The sequence below is a fragment of the Podarcis bocagei genome, assembly GCF_964188305.1.
Source record: "Podarcis bocagei genome assembly, chromosome: 1".
NCBI classification, from domain to species: Eukaryota; Metazoa; Chordata; class Lepidosauria; order Squamata; family Lacertidae; genus Podarcis; species Podarcis bocagei.
In genome coordinates, this window is record NC_138125.1 from 46,486,684 (window position 1) to 46,504,293 (window position 17,610).

General features: G+C 42.4%; 1 protein-coding gene across 2 annotated transcripts in view; it reads right to left on the bottom strand.

Moving 5' to 3' along the window:
- The window catches only part of VPS39 (VPS39 subunit of HOPS complex), a 29,575-nt gene extending 15,408 nt beyond the window's left edge, over positions 1–14,167 (bottom strand). The window contains exons 1-11 of one of the 2 annotated variants that reach the window (XM_081170429.1): positions 13,976–14,167; positions 10,438–10,503; positions 8,483–8,509; positions 8,018–8,082; positions 6,394–6,436; positions 5,567–5,661; positions 5,258–5,356; positions 4,638–4,730; positions 3,744–3,927; positions 496–616; positions 195–315 (exon numbers count right to left, since the gene is read on the bottom strand). In XM_081170429.1, coding sequence (XP_081026555.1) covers positions 195–315; positions 496–616; positions 3,744–3,927; positions 4,638–4,730; positions 5,258–5,356; positions 5,567–5,661; positions 6,394–6,436; positions 8,018–8,082; positions 8,483–8,509; positions 10,438–10,503; positions 13,976–14,048 — 987 coding nt within the window. In that variant the 5' untranslated portion in view covers positions 14,049–14,167. The remainder of the gene's footprint in view (positions 1–194; positions 316–495; positions 617–3,743; positions 3,928–4,637; positions 4,731–5,257; positions 5,357–5,566; positions 5,662–6,393; positions 6,437–8,017; positions 8,083–8,482; positions 8,510–10,437; positions 10,504–13,975) is intronic. The other variant, XM_081170430.1, reaches the window with a different exon arrangement.
- Positions 14,168–17,610: the final 3,443 nt, after the last annotated feature.

Here is a 17,610-nt window from a genome sequence, read left to right on the forward strand (position 1 = left end):
TGGTTCCCAGACACTCACCCATCCCCAGACACTGATCAGACCCAGATGAATGCGAAATTCTGGAGCTGTTTAATGCCAAGACACTCAAATAACAGGGGATTTAGGCTGTGTATTAGATGCAGCTTTTACTAAGTAGTAGCTTACAGAAGTTATCAATCAATACAGATTTAAAATGCTCCCATCCTGCCACTTACTGCCAATTGCAGAGCCAGTTCAAATTGCTTATCTTGAAGAAGCTGCTGGATCTGGGTTGCAATGGAAACCGGAATGAGGCGCCAAACAAAATGATTGCTGGCCACATACACAATATTTGTACTAAAAAGAGAAAAAAGGAAAGAAGTTGGGTTATCAACATGATCATAATAAAATGAAAGGTCTTCCCCCCCTCCCCTTTAATTCATAATTATGTAAAAAAAAATAATTCAGTACAAGCATATGCACAAGATTAGAATCTATAAAGTTAAGATGGGGGAGAAAAACTTGAAACTTCCATACCCTCCAGAAGTAATGAAGCGTGGTCTCTGGAGCTCAATACTCTGCACGAGGAGTCGGGGCTCAAAAGTACGAATCTCTACATATCTTGGCAGTACTGCCACAATGTACGGCGGTTGATGTTCTGTTTTGGAAATGGAACAGTCAGCAACAGCATATGGTTCTACAATAGCATCCCCCAAATTTACATTCGGAAACAGTGGATCTATTGCATTTTATGCATTAGCATGCTTTATACTTTTGTGCTTTTCAGGCTTTCAAAAGCTCCTTCCCATTGGTCCACTTTAACAGCAGGGAAAGAGTGGCAAAGAAACTGAAAAGAAGGCATAACCAAGAGACGAAACTTTATTTCAAGTATAAGTCACACTTTCATTCTGCCTGTGCATCCTTGTTCTGCTCCAACTGGGGACTGTGTCCCTTGTTATGTTGCCCCCTAGTGCTTGTATTCGGAACTGTTCTTAATGTTCCCTTTAAGTAAAGGTAAAGGGACCCCTGACCATTAGGTCCAGTCTTGACTGACTCTGGGGTTGCGCACTCATCTCACTTTATTGGCCGAGGGAGCCGACGTACAGCTTCCGGGTCATGTGGCCAACATGACTAAGCCGCTTCTGGCGAACCAGAGCAGCGCACGGAAACGCAGTACCTATTTATCTACTTGCACTTTGACCTGCTTTCGAACTGCTAGGTTGGCAGGAACAGGGACCGAACAATGGGCGCTCACCCCATCACGGGGATTTGAACTGCCGACCTTCTGATCGGCAAGTCCTAGGCTCTGTGGTTTATCCCACAGCACCACCCGTGTCCCACAATGTTCCCTTTATCTGTAAGCAATTGATTAATCTTAGCATCAACTACCCTGCACTGATTGGATATCCTGCATAGGAAAATCCAACCATAAATTAATAAATAATAATAACTTTAGGTATTCCTTTTGTATTGTTTTAAAACCCATCTTCTGGTGGGGGGCGGGGTTGTACTGTTAAAACCATTTTAGCTGTTTTTATTGTAAGTCTGTAAATCACCTTGAGATATATGTAAAAGAAGATCCATAAATTAATAACAATAAATTTTTGGTTCAATTCTCCACCTCAGGAGAAAAGCCTCCCAGTGACCTTGTTCTCTGCCTTTTCACCTTAGATTCAACCTTCCATTCCTCTTCCTTCAAAGTATCAAATCATTTGCATTTACAAGCCATTTGCTGGTCAAGTTAACAACCTTCAATATTGATTTACGTGAAAATGTGGATTAGGCACGAATTTAGCTAATATGGGCAGCAGTCTAACATGGGTTGAGGCCAGAACAAGGTACCGTATTTTTCGCTCTATAACACGCAGTTTTTTTCCTCCTGGAAAGTAAGGGGAAATGTCTGTGCGTGTTATGGAGCGAATGCCTACAGATGTCAGGGGAATCCGCTGCAGTTGTGAGCAGTCCGTGGCTCTCTTTGAAACTGCAAAGCGGTTGTAAGCGGCTCCTGTCAGCCAGCCGAGCCGGGGAGGAGGGAGAAAAGCAGATCGGGGTTGGTTGCTTTAAAACAACCCCGTGCTCTATGTCCCTCTCTCTTCTCTAGTGAGCTGCTAAGTAGCAGCAAAGCTTTTCAGCCAGCCTAGCCGGGAGGAGGGAGAAAAGATCGGGGTTGGTTGCTTTAAAACAACCCCGTGCTCTATGTCCCTCTCTCTTCTCTAGTGAGCTGCTAAGTAGCAGCAAAGCTTTTCAGCCAGCCTAGCCCGGAGGAAGGAGAGAAGCAGACAGATCGGGGTTGGTTGCTTTAAAACAACCCCGTGCTGTATGTCCCTGCCTGCAGTTTTTTGCTGTCCGATTTTGGATCAGCCACTGTAGAGGCTGTGTGTGTGTGTGTGTGCTTGAGCTATCGTTCTCCTCCTTCTCCTTCCTGTTCACTCTCACAGCGCCCCAGCGCTCTCCTGCGACTTTAGGAGTGATACTCTGTGTGTCTCTCTGTGTGTGAGGCATCGTTCTCCTCTTGCTTCCCCTTCACTCTTCCAGCGCCCCTGCTACTTCCAGCGCCCCTGCGACTTTAGGATTGATACTCTGTGTGTGTGTGTGTGTGTGTCTGTGTGTGTGTGTGAGGCATCGTTCTCCTCTTGCTTCCCGTTCACTCTCCCAGCGCCCCTGCGCTCTCCTGCGACTTTAGGATACTGTGTGAGAGAGAAAGAGGGGGGGGATCGTTCTCCTTCTCTTGCTTCCCACTCCCAGCGCCCCTGCGCTCTCCTGCGACTTTAGGATTGATACTGTGTGTGAGAGAGAGAGAGGGGGGGATCGTTCTCCTTCTCTTGCTTCCCACTCCCAGCGCCCCTGCGCTCTCCTGCGACTTTAGGATTGATACTGTGTGTGTGTGTGAGAGAGAGGGGGGGGGTCGTTCTCCTTCTCTTGCTTCCCACTCCCAGCGCCCCTGCGCTCTCCTGCGACTTTAGGATTGATACTGTGTGTGTGTGTGAGAGAGAGAGAGAGGGGGGGGATCGTTCTCCTTCTCTTGCTTCCCACTCCCAGCGCCCCTGCCTCTCCTGCGACTTTAGGATTGATACTCTGTGTGTCTGTGTGTGTGAGAGGGATTGTTCTCCTCCTCCTGCTTCCTGTTCACTCCCCCAGCGCCCCTGCGACTTTAGCATGGATCCACATGGATCCTCAAGATTTTTGCATTGGGCTACCCCAAACTCACCGTCAGATCACATGTCTGTGGCCACAGCATGAACCACAAAAATCATACATCCACTGTTTTGTTTAGAATATTTTTTTCTTGTTTTCCTCCTCTAAAAACTACGTGCGTGTTATGGTCTGGTGCGTGTTATAGAGCGAAAAATACGGTAATTTGTTTCAGAAGAGGCTGCTAAGGAAAAAGGCAGCAGTCACTGACTTACAAGGGCCTCGGCCCAGTATACCTGAAGGAGCGTCTCCACCCCAACATTCAGCCCAGACACTGAGGTCCAGCGCTGAAGGCCTTCTGGCAGTTCCCTCACTGTGAGAAGTGAGGTTACAGGGAACCAGGCAGAGGGCCTTCTCGGTAGTGGCGCCTGTGGAACGCCCTCCCATCGGATGTCAAGGAAAGAAACAACTATCTGACTTTTAGAAGACATCTGAAGGCAGCCCTGTTTAGGGACATTTTTAATGTTTGAAGTTTTATTCTGTTTTTAATGTTCTGTTGAAAGCCTCCCAGAGTGGCTGGGAAAACCTAGCCAGATGGGTGGGGTAGAAATAAATTAATTATTATTATTATTAGACGAAGATCTAGTTCTCACCCATGGCTATTGGGATATCTGTCCAGTTCAAGGCACATTTCTGTGTACAAGTTCCTTCTTCATTTAATACAACAGTAAGATCGTCCTGGCCTACAGCAACTTTCCCATCTGCCAAAGGGGCTACCAGTGGCTCAAGCTGCTTTCCTGTGGGGAAGAGTTCTTTGATGGAACCTTTACCATCCACCTGCAAAAGGAATAGTCAAAGCCAGTCAATTCATACAGAATAGCTACACTAGACTGATTTTTATCATTAGAGGAAGGAAAATAGTCTCTCCTTTCAGGAGCCCATCCACCAAGATTACTTCACTTAAAAACCCTGCAGATCCAGTACCAACATATGCCTTTGAGAACTCCCAAACGTAACTAACTTCCATTGAGGCTACCACATTCACACAGTGATACCACTTTAAACAGTCATGGCTTCCCCCAAAGAATCATGGGAGCTGTAGTCTGTGTGAAGGGTGCTGAGAGGTGTTACTCAACCCGTTTCCTTCCTCAAGCTACAATTCCCAGAGAGGTTTAACCATCAATCCCTCTTCCCTGAGAACTCTGGGAATTGTAGCTCTATGAGGGAAAGGGTCTCTTAATAACTTTCGGTACACTTAACAAACTATGGCTTCCAGAATTCTTTTGGCAAAGCCATGGCTTGCTTTAGTAGTATCATAGAACGTTAAACATATGGTGTAAATATGGCCTTACAGAGCAATCCTACGCATGTTCACTTGGAATTAACTCTCATTAGGTTCAATGGGACTTGTTCCCAAAGCCTGCATAGAACTGCAGCCTTAATTATATACAAGTAGTTCATAATGTAGTCACACTCTATTCCCACCTTCACTGAATCCGAAGAAAATCAACCTTTATTATTCTGACTTAGTCTAAACTCTCTCTTACCCTTATTAGATAATAGTCCCTCTTGAAACCCACACAAATTGAATCTTCACACCACGCCATTGACTTGGGTACATCTGGCACGCTGAAGTCTCCCTGGAGATCAAGAAAAGAAAAGGTCTAGTTACTCTGGTAACTGTTTTTATACAGTTTTAAAACTGTTCTATACATATCTGCATAGCAATATCCCTTGCTTGTCTGTATTGCCGTCTCAATTATCTACCAGCAAAGCAAGCGGTTTTAACAGAAACTAAATATGGTAGCATTTGAAATCTATCCTCTAAACAAAAACACAAACAACTTCAAATCCCTTCCTATACCTTCTCATCCAAGGCCAACATACTCTCTCCTTTCCCATCCACCTTTAATATGTTTTGAGGGAAAGCAAAATCCATATGAATTTCGCAGCGAAGATCCATGAACAAAACACTAGATAGCTGCCATCTTTTCCATGAAGAAAAAAGTGGTACATCTGAATTAACCATAAGTGAGGAGGCCTTTAATACCGGCTTGCATTCAGGTGCCCAAGCACTGAAATGTATTACATTTCTCTTAAAGGAGCCAGGGCTGGCAAACAAGTAATAAAACAACAAAAACATCTGAAAAACAAGTACTAAACAAACCTGCAGCTCGTAGAACTCTCTGTCCTTCCAGTAATACAGCTGGAGCTTCTTTTTCACTGCCACACACATCCTCAAGACCTCTTCACCTGTGTCAGAGTGCTGTGGGGGGAAAATAGTTCTCTATGTATTAGTGTGGAAGGCACTTCATCAAGTATTCATGTGCACTTGGTATTTAAAAACTATAGAACTTTCCTCTCATGAAAGCAGCCTTTATTGAGGACACTATTCTGTTCATTTTTGACTTCGCACACCAAGGTCTCAGTCAATCCCCTTTTCAAGATTGGATAAGGCATGACATCTTATACTTGCCTTCAGGTCACAGGTGAAGAGAGTTGCACCCTTTGCCTTGGAAACTGTTGTGATCTGTTGAAATGTCAACAGGTCATGAACATAAATGTTGTTTTCTGTTTGGAACAAGACAGGAACAATATTGTAATTCCACATGCCCTCATAACTATTTCAAATTTAAAAACAGAGAAATGGGTTGATAAGTGTTTGGACACAATTCTGCAAACATCTCTCAGATGTCTTGCCGATTCTAAGGTACATTGTATTGCCAAAGACTTCATTGATGCATGTCTGCAGTATTCACAGAATTCAACAAATCTTATCAGCAGGGGACAAGACTTAACTTGTTTTAAAAATAGGTGAGTGGCAAATAGATATAAAGTAAGCTAATGCAATCTCCTCTATGTCAGAATGCAGAGAAAAACATTCCATGTATGTGGGAGAAAAGACAATAGGGTCTTAAGATAAAAAAATTCCTTCCAGTAGCACCTTAAAGACCAACTAAGTTAGTTCTTGGTATGAGCATGCACACGAAAGCTCATACCAATAACTAATTTAGTTGGTCTTTAAGGTGCTACTGGAAGGAATTTTTTTATTTTGACTATGGCAGACCAACACAGCTACCTATCTGTAACAGGGTCTTAAGAGAAAGAGTTGCAGCATAAATGAAGGAGATCAAGGATAACCATCCTCAGCTGAATAATAACACAATCCTATGCATGTGTATCCTATGCATGGCCATAAGTAAGTCCTATTTAGTTTAATGGGGCTTACTCTGAAGTAAGAGATGCATAAGATTGTGGCTTCAATTACTCTGTCTCAAAACATAATGCTGTGAATTCACTTACCTAATAAACTGACCAAAATTTTGAACTGGGACACAACATGGATCTACAAAAATAATAATAATAATAATGTTTTAAATAAGTTGCAGGCAAACCTTTGCTAGAAATGAATCCTACTTAACAGAAAGGGGTTCAAATTAAAATAAATTTATATGCAAGCTATCAACCTCTAGCAGAGTAACCTTGCAGCAATAGCCATGACATTTCTGGTGACATTAACAGCTTCCATTACAGGCAATAAATACTATTTCAACATGAACTCCCAAGAAGTTTCTTGAACTATATAAAAATATATTTATAGTTTAATAGGCACAACAATTTTGCTGAGCACATATTCCATTGTATAGATATTAAATAATAGTGCCTTTACTTGGAGAGGAGAACTATGGTTCAGTGCTATATCCAAATGCCACTATTAAGGCATTATAAGCCAGCCATAATTCTTAAGATTCCAGCCAGCAAAAAAGGATTGAGTTCCACAAGGAACAAAGCATATGCAAATAGGAATGAAAACCCCAAAAGAAAACCACACCAGTGCAGTTTATTATTCAGCAGGCCGGAAAAAGGAATGAGCACCAACACAGGAAGCTTTTATAAGAACAGTTACTCAAAATAGGCTGTTTCGCTCCCTCAAAATATTCTAGTTTATTATGTAAGGTTTTTAATTAAATGTTAATTAACAGACTTTGTAACTTAACAAAGGAGCTGCTTATTTGGGTTGACATCTTTACCATTAACCAGCCCGAGTCCTTCTGCTCCCTTTTCCTGAAAGGAATATTGATAGTGGCTATGTCTGCACACAAAACTAAGCTGCGTTTTTTGGTGGTTTTTTTAAAAACACCATAAATTGACTTCCATATGAGGAAAGCAGCCATGGCTTGCTTCTCAAATGCTTGATTCCCCTACCCTACCCCCCTAGCCTCATGCCTCTGTTTTGGGTACTTGAAATGTGTAGCCAAAAAAACCATAGTTAAGCAAGGCCATCAGTTTTTGATATAGTGCCAAAATATAGTTAGTATAAGCCATGGTTGATAAACCAACAACAAATAGTTTGCTGGGCTGGGTTAAAACCTTCAAACAAGCCACATTTGGCTAAAAACACCACAGCTTAGTCTTATATGTGCAAACCAGGCTTATGTCATCAAGTGCAGGAGACCAGAAGATATGGGCATACCTCCCATATACCCTTTTCTAGTTGTAGCTTTGTGTGCATTTTGTAAGCTGCTCTGGGACCCTATTTTGGCTGCACAGCAGGATATAAATATAATAAGCTACTCAGAAAAAGCTAGTCACTTGAAAGCACAAGGCTGCAGCAACTTCCATTCTGCATTTGTGCTGTTATGCCAAGAGGCATGTACTGCGATTTCCCAAATGTCTTTGAAGTACTGTCTCCGATTTTATTACAGTAACCCCAAACACATTTATATGGGATCAAAGGTAGTGGAACTCTACAAGACTTATGGCAGCTACACACATTAGGATTGCTGCAGCAAATGCCAATATTGTAAGAGAAGACAAGATCAGTGGCACAACAACTTCCATCTCACCCCACCCCAGTAAAACAAAGTATTGACTTTAGTCAAATGCCTCTTATGATTTTAGGTTGGTCCAGAGATATCCCATGTACCTGCTGAATCTTCTTGGAGAAGTTCTTGTTTGACTTCTCTAATGTCACTTCAAATCTGTTGCAACCTACCAGACAGCAAAGGGATTCTTTTAGACTATGGACACTTTTCATCAACACATATTTCAACAGCTAAGGCAAAATATCCCACAAAGTTCTGCTATCAGTTTAGAGGAGATGCAAGTCTCACATGTCCACCTGAAGTTTGCAAAATAAAAATAAAAATGAGCAATTATAAATTACAGCATACCCAATTACCCCACCAGTAAACTGGGCATTGTCATCTCATGGACGAAAGGGATTTAACAAAAGATTTCAAAAATCTAGTTTAGGAAAAGGCAAGCCCCAAGCACCCTTTATCACCACATCAGCCACTAGCAAATAAAATCCCTAGGGAGTATCGCAAGAGGGACAAAGAATAAAAACACTTCACCACAAGGGTTTAAAGGTTTATGGATACAAACTTACAGCCACTTTCTGATGTCGTAACCTCTCCTGACGTTGATGCAAAAAGGGGGAGAAATTTACCAAGTGAGACAAGAGCAACTGAAAACTATCATGATTTGACTGGAACAGACTGGCTAAGGTGGTTTGAGAATAAATTCAGTTTTCTTAAAAGAATCATGTCTTTTTCTGCAAAGCTAGAAAAATGGCTTCTCTAAGATGGTACTGGTGTTGCCCAGAGCAGGAAAAAGCAGCACCCCCGGTTCACTTCCCCTGTTTTCATAGCTTTCCTGAGGAACAGGTTAAAATGTCAACTCCCAATTCATGTCCATTGGGCCACCCCGCCATTACTTGCATTCATTAGTAACACCTTTAACCAAAATGAAGCCTAAGTGCACATAATTGCATTTGCTCACCATCATTCCCTGTTATCCTCATTTCTTGCATTCATCTCCTCAGTTGTCTGCCCTTGCCTTTCCCTTCTCATCTCCTGTCTGAAGGTCTAGAGAGCTGCTGCCAGTCAGAGTATATAATACTCTGAGCTCGATGGAGAAATGGTCTAACTCTACAAGGCAGATTCCTATGTTCCTATCCACTGTCAACATGCAGAGAATGGAGCTTGAATCCAATGTTTGCTTTGAGCTTGGAGGCTGGCTTGATGTTCACCAGTCCCTTCAACCCAATGCAGCATTCCATGTCCCTTAAATGCCACTCCTGAAGGCCAGGGATCCTCTGGAATTATATGGGATACGGCACAGAAGGCTGCAAATAGCAGAGCATGTTGGCGGAAATGGGGTGCCTTGCCTTGTGTTAATAGAAGCACTTCTGCCAGCACAAGGGCAGCCTTTGAGACCCTGTAAATTTAGATGGCTCGTGCAACTGTGTGATTTTCCAGTACCATACTGGGAAATGTATTGTGGGGATGCTCTCACAAAACCACATTATCACTGAAAACTGCGGAAGGAAGGTTACTCTGAAGCAATTCTTCCACTTCAAAAGAGGTTTTAAGAATTGGCATTCAGTCTATCTGGACTTAGGACAACAATTGAGAAAAGGACTGCTGCTAATGCACCAGTGAGCCAAAATGTAGGTGCTGTAGGGTTTTGTTTTGGCTTTTCCATTCTAAATCATACTATAGGTTATATAGGTTGGGTTTTATACACAACAGCTCTATCTGAGCTTTATGCTCCCATAAATCCTACACCTTGTCCTGAAATACAGTGAAAAACAGAATCACAGAATTGTAGAGTTAGAACGGGCCCGGAGGGTCATGTAGTTCAACCCTTGGTAATGTAGGAATCTCAACTCAGTACATGGCAGATGACCAGGAAGAAGAGTCCACCTCCAGCAAAAGTCCCATAAACCACCCAAAAGACAAGAGCACACAGCTGACCTAGGATGTATTAAATGTAATTCTTTATTAAATTGTGCTGTTACTTGCAACCTGATCTATTCAGTGACAGAAGGTATGTGGTAGGAGAAGTGGAAATCATTCATCTCCCTCGTCTGTTTTTAACTAAATAAAAAGCAGTGATGGAACTGTCTGTTGTGTGATTATCTTCACAGCAAGTTTGGCCCTCACTGCTATCAGATTGTGCAAATCAAGCCTACAATCAAGCCTATGCACAGTGAATGTTATCTTCAAGCCAACTGCTGACCTACTTCAGCTTTCAAAGTTATGCCATTAGTTACACATGTTTTTAAGGATTTGGGTCTATTGAAGTTCCCACAGAAAGGGAAACTAGAAATGCTGCAGGGACCCTGTGACATTTAGGGGCAGTCAGTGCGGTCTCTAGTATTTAAGCTTTATACAGTGTGGTTCTTATGTGAGTATCAGGCTCCTGCACACACTCTCATCGCCACCAAACACAGCACAGAAAACCGTGTAAACCCACCCTAAAATACAGTTAAACAAACATGCTTCATTGCACATGCTCCAAGAGCTTACAGAAACTTGGCTAATTTTTTTCCACACCCACCAGTTTCCTTTCGAATTCTGTAAAGAAGGAGGTGGCCTTGTTTTGTCCCAACGAGGAGCCATTCCTCTGCAATAAAAACAAACATTTTATAAATTGCAGTAAGATCACATTTCCTCCATCTATGCATAATTTATGTAACCCTTACATCTCATACTGGCAAGTTCTAATGAATAAACATATGAGTGGAAACTTCTCCCCACAGTTCTTTGGAAACGCTAAAATTAACATGTCAACGGTTTTTAAAACCTTCGATTTTCCCCTTAAAATATGAACAATGCTAGAGAAATCCATACTATTTCTAGATGTATTAATATAAGCATTCCAATAAAAGTATTTGCAAGTAAAGCTTTAAATTTGTTTAAATGTAACATTTAAACAAAATTTACAGTGCAATCCCATGCATTTTTACTCAGATACAAGTCCCTCTGACTTCAGCCTGGTTTTCTTCCAGGAAAAGCGTGTGCATGATGGCAGCCTAGGTGCCCTTCATTGATTCCCCCCCCCCCCCGGTCAAGCATTCCATTTTTTAATATATATTTTTATATATACTTTATACGGTACAAAAAAGTAACATTTGTGTTATTTTAAAATTCTGTTTATTTATACAGTACAAAAAAGTAACTGTGTCAACTTTGAATTCTGTTTAAAGCCAATACCAATCAATTTAGTGTGTTGTGGTGGGAGGGGAATTAGGAGATTTTGCAATTCAAAAATTTTCCAGAAAACACACATCATTACCAAGTGTGCCTGGTAAGAACTACAGCCTTTGTTAAAATTCTGGCTTTCATTTTAAAAGTTCCTTGCTTAGAATATGGTGAAGAAAATAAACTCCTGTTTATCATTAAAAAACTCAAAAGTGATAATTGAAGGGGGGCTATGCTGCAGGAATTATTTTCTGAAGATGCAACAGTCTTTCTCCTGAGCAGTATTTTATAAAAAGATAGAGATTAAAAAATTGGCTGGGTATCACCATCCCAAGATATCCACTGATATTTAGATTATCTTTGTAAAACAGATTACTTAATAAAATAAATCATTATTACTATGCATTTGTTTTTAATTGAACTGCTAATAATAAATGTTGATGAACAAAGCAAGACTCATCTTTATCATGCATTTTTTTACTAAAATATCGTACCCAAATCTGGCCCAAAAAGCTTCTTCCTTTAACGGTATGTGTACTAAGCAAGTCTTGCTAATGCTTAATGTTAGTAATGTATAAGTTGAGGCCCAAAATTATCTTATTAGGTGCTATGCAAATAGTACTGCCAACTGAAAAGCACACACTTATATTTAAAGACATGCAAATCATTTATAGCCATCTGTATCATAAAATATTGCCACAAATTATTTTCCTCTTGGCAAACACACACACAAATAATAATAATAATTATTATTCCAGAAAATGGTGCTTGCTCTAAGAGCATTTTCAGCATTATTAATTTTGTACACAAAATGCCTCTCAAGTAGGAAAAAGTGCAAACAGCACATATATTATCACTTGTGACATCACATGTACACACAAGGCAACTTCACTGTCTCCCACAGCTTCACATGCACGTAAACACAGCCAAAAAAGACATGCAATCACCACACATGACAATAAACAGAGTTTTCACACCTTTTATCTTACACCAGAGTGCTCCCCATGTAGAAAATTCTTAACTTTTGATAGTGTCCCAATTTCTAGTATTTTGTTGTGAACCCAATGCCACAAACCTTCCTCTGCTCAATCTCCCCATAAGTTATATATTTCTACGTACATAAAGGCTTGCATTACTTTGGGCCAGAGCATACAGACTCAATATAATCAATTGCATCTCACAGAAAATACCTGTGATTTTTTTTTCTCCCTACCCACCCTGTATTAAAATTCTGTGTAATACCGAGCAATGTAAATCAACGATGAACTGCAAGAATATACCATTTAAACAAGTACAGTTATCTCAGCCTCCTGATGGCCAGGCAAGATTTCTGACTGCAAAATGCAGTCAATTCAGATGAGAAGGCCTGACTCAGTAAGGAGATCAATAATTCAGACGGATATCATTTGGATGCACAAAGTTACAGGTTGCTGAAGACACATCCAATTTTAAAGTACACACAACTGCCTCCAGATATACCTTGCAAGGGAATGCGGAGGATTGCAGGTTGAAAGAAAAATAACAGGACACAAACTGGTTTAGATGGTACTATTTAATGGTATCCCTCTGGGGAAGTAACAGGCCTTTGAAGGCTGCAATTGAACTCTAAGTTAGGAATTGGAGAATATTCCTGACTGAAGAACTGAATTAAGTTCATATATTCCACTCATTCAGTAAACTACTGTCCTCAGTTAGTAAACTAGCCTTCTCCAACCTTGCAGCACCACTGTAGTTGGACTAAAACGTTCATCATCCTCGGCCAGCTTGCCAGTGGTAAAGGATTGTAGGAGTTGCAGTCTAAAAACATCTAGGGTTGAATAGCTGAAAGCGGTCACAATTCACAAATCATACTTCATCTCATATACATCAGACTGCTTCACATGTTGCAAAAGCCAGATCTGCATATTTCCACTGCAAGTCATCCATACTTGAAAGTTATTCACAAACGATAAACATTTGTTTATAAATATTTGTTTATAAACACTTGCTTTAAAAAGGGTGCATTTAAGAAAATAATAATAACAGGCTTGCAATCATTTTCTGCAACGTGTGAAATGGCATTAACATGGCAACTACTCTCAAAACCCAATAATGGGAAAGATGCAACCCACAGAACAGATATGAGGTAAGTTTAGTGCCTTTTTCTGGGGGGTACGCACACCCCTAAACATTTTGTGAATCTACGTTTTGTCCATCTACTGTATTTATTTCCCCCGATTTGAACTATAAAATGGTGATTTTCTTGAGTCAAAATGAGAGTAGCCCTAAACACTTTTTTTAAAAAGAAAAAAAGGACAGGGGAAATTCAATGCACTCTTTTCAGAAACCAAGAGAATACAAAACACAGCTAGCCATCTTTCCACCTCGATTTTATCGGAAAGGTATGCAAGAGCCGCTTCTTGCGCCAGATTCAGTTTTTTAAAACGCGTCCACCGCACCATGACGCGTGTTAAGGGGCTGAGGGCAAAGTCGCAGGCAACCACTGATTCACACGCTGACAAAACCCGCTGTTGGGTTGAAATAAGCAAATATTCCTATCAACACGCCACACTTCAGTGTCCGTCACGTGTGCGGCAGCTGACAGGCTTCAAAAACCACAACGTCGAGTGACCCTTCAGGTACCCAGTGGAGATACCACCCCCCCCCCAAAAAAATAAAAATTAAAGCGGTTGCCTCATCGGGAAGAGGGCAGGGCTTTGCCGCTCCCTCCCGCTTCAAGCGCACAGGCGAAACAGGCGCCAAACCCCCTTCCGTGGCCAGGAAGGAGAACCGGACCGGGAGCTGGCAGGAGGGCGTGAAAAAAACAAGCCAAGCGGGCGGCAGGGAGAGGGAGGCGGGGATGGCGAGGGACGCCTTTGCCGAGATGCCCCGCCGCAGCTCGGCGCCCCACTCACCCCACGCGGCCAAGCAGTCGATCTGCAGAGGCAGCTTCTCCAGAATCGGCACCGGCTCGAAGGCGTCGTGCATGATGGCGGCGGCGGCTACGCGGGGCCCGGCAAACGCCCGCCGAGAGGACTCCCTTGGAGACTCCGGCTCCGGAGCAGCCGCCCCAGACACCTCCTCCCAGGCCCGGCCCAGGCGCTTCCGGCTCCCGCTTCACTTCCGCGGCCAGGCTCCACCTCCGGGAAACCCCCCGGGAGCCCGGCCTCCTCGCCAGCAGCGCCGGTCAGCCGCTTCCCCTCGTCTCTGTCTCGCTGGCCGAGCCTCTCGCAGGCATGGCGGCCTCAGCAGTCGCTGTTCGTGGTGCGGAAAAGGGGCGTCTTTTCGACACGAAGAGGGGCTTTTGGAGCCCCTTGTATAAAACGGGGGTGGCGGGGGACTCGGGTTTACGGTACGTAAAAGCTAAACAAGCTATAGCTATAGACTCTTGGGGGTCCTCCAAAAAATGTAAATGGGAAAAAAACCCTGGATGTACATTTCCAAAATATAAGATAAAAAACAAATAAAATAAAACGTACACACAGCAGCATATACTTCTTCTTAATTGTATTTCACTATTAATATAGTGGACCATAAAAAAGGCTGGTCCCCGAAGAATTGATGCTTTTGAATTATGGTGCTGGAGGAGACTCTTGAGAGTCCCATGGACTGCAAGAAGGTCAAACGTATCCATTCTGAAGGACATCAGCCCTGAGTGCTCACTGGAAGGACAGATCCTGAAGCTGAGGCTCCAATACTTTGGCCACCTCATGAGAAGAGAAGACTCCCTGAAAAAGACTCTGATGTTGGGAAAGATGGAGGGCACAAGGAGAAGGGGACGACAGAGGATGAGATGGTTGGACAGTGTTCTCGAAGCTACCAGCATGAGTTTGACCAAACTGCGGGAGGCAGTGGAAGACAGGAGTGCCTGGCGTGCTCTGGTCCATGGGGTCACGAAGTCGGACACGACTAAACAACAACATCAACAACATTAATATACTTCTTAATTGTATTTCAGTTCAACAATTACTTTGATAAAATACATTTTTTGTTATGTGCAAATGGCTTCAGGTACCTATTAGGTCCATAAATTACCATATACCATATATTCAAGACAAAAAAACAGTGACAATTTGTTGTTGACAAAGGACAGCTGGACATATAAAGGGCCCCATTACCTTCAGTAGCTTAGGGCTTCATCAGACCTAAAATCTGGCTCTGTTGCGGCCTCAGCAGTTGCTGTTTATGGTGTGGAAAAGGGGCATCTTTTCAACACTAAGAGGGGCTTTCAGAGCCCCTTGTATAAAACGGGGGGGGGGGGCTCATTAACCACTATTGGGAATGATCGTGTAGGGCTGTTCATGGGCGTAGCCAAGATGTTTGTTAGGGGGAGCAGGCATTTGTTAGGGGGGGCAGAACCTCTGATTTTTATTGAGTTAGGCTATTCACCCCGTCACACACACATACACCACCTACAACCATGGAGCTGTTACTTATGGGACTAGGGTAGCAAAGGACAAATTGGGCCATTCTTTGGAAAGGGGTATCCCTCAGGTCCAGCACACCAATCATACAAGAAGAGAGTGGTCATTTCAATTGTGGGCATCTTACCTGATAAGGGCGTAAGCCAGACTATTTGGGTCACATTTTTGGCATCCTGGTCGTTGATATGGGTAGCCTGTGGTTATTGACCAGCTGCAGCTGGCCCTGTCTTTACCAATCATGTGCCTTCCTGGTGGTTTGTACCACAGCCATGCAGAGCTTGGTTAGGGATCATGGGAGTCATAGTCCAAAACATCTGGAGGGCATGAGGTTGGCGAAGACTGAGCTAGATGCGCTCTGGATCTGATGAAGTATGATTTCACAAGAAGCTAAGTCAGGCTGATGGGCCATGCAGCTCAATATCCTCAATGTCCACTATGCTAGGTGGTGGCAGTCCTCCAGGGTTTCCGATAGGGATCCTTTTCCAGCCCCTTTTCCAGCTAGTGCTAGAAATGGTGGAACTTTTGCATACAAAGCATCTGCTCTACCAGTCACTCATCATTATTATTTATTAAATTTCTATGCTGCCCTTCATCCAAAGATCCAAAGAAATATAACCCCTCATACGTAATTCTGGGGCCGAACCATGATATTTAATCAAGGTCTTATTTAACAATTGCCTTCTATAAAATGCATTGCTCAGGGCAACATACAAGAAGAAAAGTACATTAAAAATCCTATACAGTCATCAATAACTTATTACATTGCAGGGAAATGATTAATTATACATTTAAATGCCTGGTGACTTTCAATAAGGCAGCTTACTAGTGGAGCTGTCGCATAGGAGTCAAGACTGTTGGTCATTAACTTGAAACACTGTATGAAGACTGGTAGCATATCTCCAAGGCAATTCATGGAATGGTCTTCCCCATCCTAATACCTGGATTAATCAACTGGAGATGTCAGAGCATGAACCTGCAACCCCCTGTGTTGGTGGCTGGCTTATGGAACAATTATGATGTCAGCCATTTGCATATACAAGGAGAATATTGCAGTTCTGATGCCAAAACTGAGAGGCTGCCCTGGGGGAAAAACCTGTTTTGATGTGTAAGATATAACAAGTTCCACAAGCTGAACTTTCCAAAGACAGGAAGCTGAAAGCAGGCCCATATGTGCTTTATGAACTGATATGTTCATAAAGGAGACTGTGTTTCTGCAAAAATGCAGTGCCCAGTCATCATACTTTATGGCCCTCATTTAGCAAACAAGTATAAGAAGTCAAGCTTAAAGGTCAGAAAGCTACACTTAAAAACTGAATTTAAGAAAAAAAAAGGATTTTATTATACAGAACAGAAATCTGCAACTCAGATTGAATCAAATGAAAGAGTGCCTGTAAGTTACAGGAAAACCCATTACCAAACCACTTATACATGAGTACAGCTAAAACGCCTCTGGAAAGCAAAATCCAAACAATGCCACATTTAATGTGAAATCCTAATTCCAGGTTCTGCTGCTAGAGGGCTGAAAGTGTCAAAAACCAGCAATGAAGCCCAAATTTTGGCACCAACATTTGAAAAAATACCCCCCAAAAATCCTTCCCTCCCACAAGACACCCAGAACAGAAACATCCCAAAACAGCATATTTGCATAAATTATTGCAGGAGAATATTTGTTGTTGTTATAAAACAATTTGCCCCCTTTATAGGACTTTTAACATCTCGGTGACAGGCTTAATTTTCTGAGAATCTCTTTTTACAAAATCCTGTGAGGTACTTGAATTTTCAAATACATTTCATTATAAAAGCATGTTGTCAGAGGTGGCTCTTTATTAAAGATCATAGTAGGAAGGAAGGTGGGACAAGGAACAACTAACTGAAAGGCGACTAGATGGAAATAATTGTAGCAGAATGTTTGGAGTCACTGGAAGTATAATAGGATGCTTCTGGCCCTAGGGACTGGGCTATTAGGAACTTTATAAATCGACAAAGTGTTGGATATGGTATATGAATGTGTATTTGGGGCCAGATTCAGGTTTGGAGGTGCTCTCAGGTGGGCCCTGGGCCCCTGGACGTGGATTTACTTGGAAGCAATGGCAGGTGGCTATGAGCCACCACTTTAACTTTCCTAC